This window comes from Chlamydotis macqueenii, chromosome W (assembly GCF_036417535.1).
Source record: "Chlamydotis macqueenii isolate bChlMac1 chromosome W, bChlMac1.mat, whole genome shotgun sequence".
NCBI classification, from domain to species: domain Eukaryota; kingdom Metazoa; phylum Chordata; class Aves; order Otidiformes; family Otididae; genus Chlamydotis; species Chlamydotis macqueenii.
Window position 1 is genome coordinate 50,074,325 of NC_141592.1, and position 5,424 is coordinate 50,079,748.

General features: G+C 44.1%; 1 protein-coding gene across 1 annotated transcript; it reads right to left on the reverse strand.

The window, feature by feature from the left end:
- Positions 1-839: 839 nt before the first annotated feature.
- LOC147596784 (syncytin-A-like) lies at positions 840-1,658 on the reverse strand. Its single transcript, XM_086769444.1, has one exon. It carries the CDS (start codon positions 1,656-1,658, stop codon positions 840-842), a length of 819 nt encoding a protein of 272 aa, XP_086625570.1.
- Between the last annotated feature and the right edge of the window lie 3,766 nt (positions 1,659-5,424).

Genomic DNA, 5,424 nt, shown 5'->3' on the forward strand with positions numbered 1-5,424 from the left:
ATCAGATAGCACGACCTATGGTAAAAGCAGCTATGCACAACGGCGACGAGCAGAGGCTGCTAGCGCAATGGGCTCATGACAAAGCGGGGCACGCGGGCCGGGATGCTACACTAGCGTGGGCCCGACGACGTGGCATTCATTTGCTGCAAGATGTGGTCACAGGCGTTATACACCAATGTGAGGTGTGCTCTCAGTTGAAGGAACGGGTTTTCACACAACCAACTGGTCACATAAAGCATGGCCTATGTCCGGCGGAAGTATGGCAAATTGATTACATAAGCCCACTGCCCGAACACAGGCGACAGCGGCATGTGTGTGTGGCTGCAGACACCTTTTCTGGAGTGATAGTGGCCGTGGCTAGTAGATACGCAAATGCTTATACTACTGTTCGCTGTCTGGATACGATTGAGACATACTATGGTGTTGACGCGGAAGAAACGGACACTGCTGACGACCAATATGATCAAGCAAATGCCAATTTATTGTTGATACATCCCGGTTAATATAGCCCTTCTAATTCCGTATCATGCGCAAGCTCTCTACTAATTGGTTAACTATATCATGCACGCGCTCCTAGCTAAAGTATGATTCGTTAAGTCTCTATGTTCACGCGCACGGCTCTCTCCACCTGCACCCTGTATCACGTTCAGCCCCCAGTCACGTATGCCAGCTGTTTTCCTTCTTCTCAAGGTTGCTTCGTTTACTTTCTCACAGGAAGCTTCATTACTTTCTCACAGACGGCCTCATTATTTTCTCGCAGGTGGCTTCAGTATTTTTCTTACAGGCAGCTTCAGTACTTTCTCACAAACGGCCTTATCGATGTCCCTGAGGCCTGCTACTCAAAAACACAACAATTCCATTCGGTCTGGATTGTTCACTAAGTGCCCCTGGCTCTCCAGGTATCCAACAAATCCCCCTTTTTGTTTTTGAACAATCCAGACCCCAGTTATCATACGTTCCATAACTTTCACAAAGCATTTTAAAATACACCCCAATACCATTAGTGCCAACAGCAAAGCCACTAATATTACCAGCCCATGTACTATCAAATCTTTTAGCCAACCTGTGACTCCCAATGATTTTAGCCAGTCCGAAAGTCCATTTTCCACCTGTATTGCATGCATGTTCCGGCGTAACTCTGCCAACTGATAGTGTATTGATTTAGAGTGATCAGAAATATTCATGCAACACATACCTTCAAAATCTTCACATCCATGTCCATGCGCTAATAACAAAAAATCAACGGCTGCCCGATTCTGCAAAATAGCATGACGCATACTATCCATGTCTTCTAACAATCCCGATAACATGCTAGAGGTTAAATTCATTTGCTTTTGTGCCCAACAAGCTAATCTATTTAAGCTAGCTAAAGCTTTTGCAGATGCCGCCCAAGGAACGAATATAGATAATGCTATACGCTCAGCTGTACCCAATAGGGTTAAATTGCCATCACAGTTGGGAGCTAATACTTTTAGTGATCTCCTTGCTCGAGTACGATTTCGCAATACTTTCATAGATGGAGCAAACATTATCAATTTTCCAAAATAACATGGTCCTCCTATAGCCCCTTTTGGCACTCCTGACCAGGCCCGATCCCCACAAATTAAGAAGTATCCCGGGGGTATGGCCTTGGCCGTGTCATTCACCCAAAGAGGCATCTTTGAACCTTTGATTTCTGCTCCCACTGCTCCATTACAATAATCTCCTGAGCTGTTTTGATAAGTATACACAGGTTTTCCTTGGGCGTCAGTCATTTTACTAGTTACATCAGTCCATTGGTTCCTGTTCCATGCTGTACTTACCCCCTTTTCTGTAAAAAGGGGACCTCCCAGCATAAAACAAGACCCTGAACCATTTAAGGATCCCATTAGATCTAATTCTTGTGGATCCCAAGGCAAACTGTGATTTAAATGCCTAATCACCAATGCTGCAGCTATTCCAATTTGATTGCTATTCCCAGAACAACACACCGGTTTCTGTCCAGGGCGGAGGCTGGCACACTCCATCTTTGCGTGGCATGTTTGATTCACCACAGTCTCATTCAAAACAGTGTGATTATTGACCCATCCTTTCCAGTCATCCGGATTCCAATAGGGAGTACCAATCAGACACGTACGAAAAGGATCAGCAGGAGTAGCCATTGACACACAAAACGATGATTGGTTTGTAATGTTGGCAAATGTCAGCCACATGTTTGGTCTGGGGTCAATACGATGTAAGTCTACAGTCTCACCAACACACCCAGTTACCAGCATCAGGAGGATGATGATGATGCATCCTGCTGTCCCAGGTCTTCCTTCCATGGTTTCACCCATCGACTTGGAACCCATCGTGGTCCTTCGTCTGTCAAAACACAAACATAACCTCGACCGGTCATTTTCACTTCTGCCGGACCTCTCCATTCCCCAGTTTTTAAATCCCGGTATTGCACCTTCACCGAATCACTTTTCTGCAGTCCAGATTGCAATGACATATGATGAATTACAATTGGAGGAGATTCACGGTCTCCTGTTAATCTCAGATAATTTAGCACATAAAGCGCTTTTGCAAGCCTTTCAGAGGGTGCCGGCTCTCCCCCTTTTTGTTTTTGCAAAAGCGATTTTAAGGTGGCATGTGCACGCTCTACAATGGCTTGGCCTGTAGGGGAGTGAGGAATACCTGTTATTCTGCGAATACCCCATAGTTGGCAAAAGCGTACAAACGTTTGCGAAACATATGCAGGGCCATTGTCAGTTTTGATTTTTTGAGGAGCTCCTAGTGCGGCAATGGCAGCATGCATATGCTTCAGAACATGTTTGGCTGTTTCCCCTGTTTGAGCAGTGGCCCATATTGCATGCGAGTAAGTGTCAATACTGACATGCACATACTTCTGACGTCCGAATTCTGCAATATGAGTAACATCCATTTGCCATAATTGCAAGGCACCTAAACCTCGAGGGTTGACCCCAAGGCCTAGACCAACTCCTGATTTTTGACAAGCAGGGCAGGACTGCACTATTCCTCGAGCATCTGAGAATTTTAAATCAAATTGTTTCGCTAGCACTTTAGCAGATTGATGTAAGAAATTATGAGATAAACGAGCCTGCTCAAACAGGTTAACCGTTTGATTTTTCCATGCAGCAGCGACTAGCTTGTCTACTATGTTGTTTCCTATAGACAAGCCTTGGTTAAACTGATGACTGCGAATGTGTGTTATAAAATAAGGTTCTCTGCGTTGATTTAGCAAAAACAACAGCTGCATCAATAACATATACAAAGTATTATTTTTTACTGTTTTTATCATGGCACGTTCTAAACGCTGTGTCGTGCCCACCACATATAATGAATCTGAAACAACATTTAGAGGCTCATCGTGCCACTGTTGAAAGGCCCACACCACTGCTCTCAGTTCAAGCGTCTGCAGGGAGTCCGTGATGTAACCTGTAAGAATTTGATGATTCCATTGGTTATTACTGTACCAAGCGATGGCAGCTCGTTTAGATTTCCTCCCAGCATCTGTAAATACCGTGAGTCCTTCTACCGGTACTTCCGACCTGCGAGGGGCTTCTTCAAAGTCTTGATTTTGCAACAGTGACAAAAGTTTGGCTGAAGGATAATGATTAGTTACAGCACCTGGGTAGTCAGCTAAAGCGACTTGAAGCATCTCTGAAGTTGCTAACAGCCAGTCCAAATAATTTTGAGCTATAGGTACAAATAGCCTTGTAGGTTCTTGAGCTGACAATTCCAAAATCCTTCTTCTGCCTTTTATAATCATGTTAGCTAACAGCTCGACCCTTGTACAAACTGTGTTTTTGGGTTGGTAAGATAGAAATACCCATTCCAAAATTCTAATGTGCTGTTCTTCTGATTGCACTATGAGCCCTATTAAATGTTGTCGCTTTGGTGACGAATTAACAATCAAAAACTGTAAAGGTAAATCATTAATTTTTCTTTGTGTGGTAGCTGTTAGAATTTTTTCTACAATCTGGTCTAACACCTGTTTCTGTTCTACTGATAAAGTTCGCCGTTCATTTGGTTTGGTCGTAGTTCCCAACAGGGGCATTAAAGGAGCTAAATCATCATTAGTGATTCCAGTGATGGATCTTACCCACTGTATGTCTCCCAACAATTTCTGAACATCTGAGAGGTTCTTAATGTCTGTATGAATTTGTATTTTTTGCGGTCGCACTGTGCTTCCAGTAATGACCCAGCCTAAATATTGCCATGGGCCTTTACGCTGTACTTTTTCAGGGGCAATTTTTAGTCCTTTTGGCTCTAAAGTTTTTATTAACTCTTGTAATATTTTTTCTGCATTCATTTTTTCGCCTGCTATTAAGATGTCATCCATATAATGATAGATTAACAAAGACTGATGCTCTTGCCGAAATGGCTGCAGAGCCCATGCGACAAAATTCTGACACATTGTGGGGGAATTTTTCATGCCTTGGGGTAGCACCACCCATTGATACCTTTTAGCAGGTTCCTGCTTGTTAACTGCTGGTACCGTGAAAGCAAATTTTTCTGCGTCATCTGGATGTAAAGGAATGGTGAAAAAACAATCTTTTAAATCAATAATAAGTAAATCCCAATTTTCAGGGATCATTACAGGGGAAGGTAATCCCGACTGTAAAGTTCCCATATCCTGCATGACAGCGTTTACTGCACGTAAATCATGCAGCAGTCGCCATCTACCCGATTTTTTTGGAATAGTAAAAACGGGGGTGTTCCAAGGGCTTATAGAGGGCACAATATGACCTGCTTCCAATTGCTCATGTACTAGGTTCTGTAATATTTGCAGCCTATCCTGCTTTAGCGGCCATTGGTCTACCCACACTGGGGTTGCCGTCGTCCAGGTGAGTTTTAAAACAGGCTGCTTGACCATGGCCGCCCCTAAAAAGGCTGGGTTACAAGCTGGGCTTTCATTTGGGACAGCACGTCTCGACCTAAAAGAGCTATAGGCATGTGCATTACATACGGCCTCGTGGTAACTACTGTACCATCTTGAAAATTAAATGACACTATTGATTTACTGATCATCGTGCGCTGTGCGCCTCCCACCCCTACCACAGTAGTAACTGCCGGTACCAATGGCCAATTACAGGGCCACTTTGTTGCAGGAATAATGGTAACATCTGCACCCGTGTCAATTAGCATCGACAGCGCCAAGGATTGTCCATTTGGATGTTTAATTGTGACCTTTTCTTTTGGCTTTCCCCTGGCGATATCGATTGCCAATAAGACACTTGGCGCGCCGGTGGACCCAAAGCCTCCCCGGCCGTGGACGACCGAGTGCGCCCGAGGAACACATGCATGAAACGGTACCAATTGTGCTATCTTTGATTGTGCTGGTATGGTCAGGGGTGGTGTTAGTGTATACACCATAATCTTTATAGTCCCGCAATAATCTGCATCAATGATTCCAGGCACTATAAATATGCCTTTTCG

What these genes read in the sequence shown, in the direction of transcription:
- LOC147596784 (XM_086769444.1), bottom strand. Translation starts at nt 1,658, where the DNA reads ATGCCTCTTTGGGTGAATGACACGGCCAAGGCCATACCCCCGGGATAC.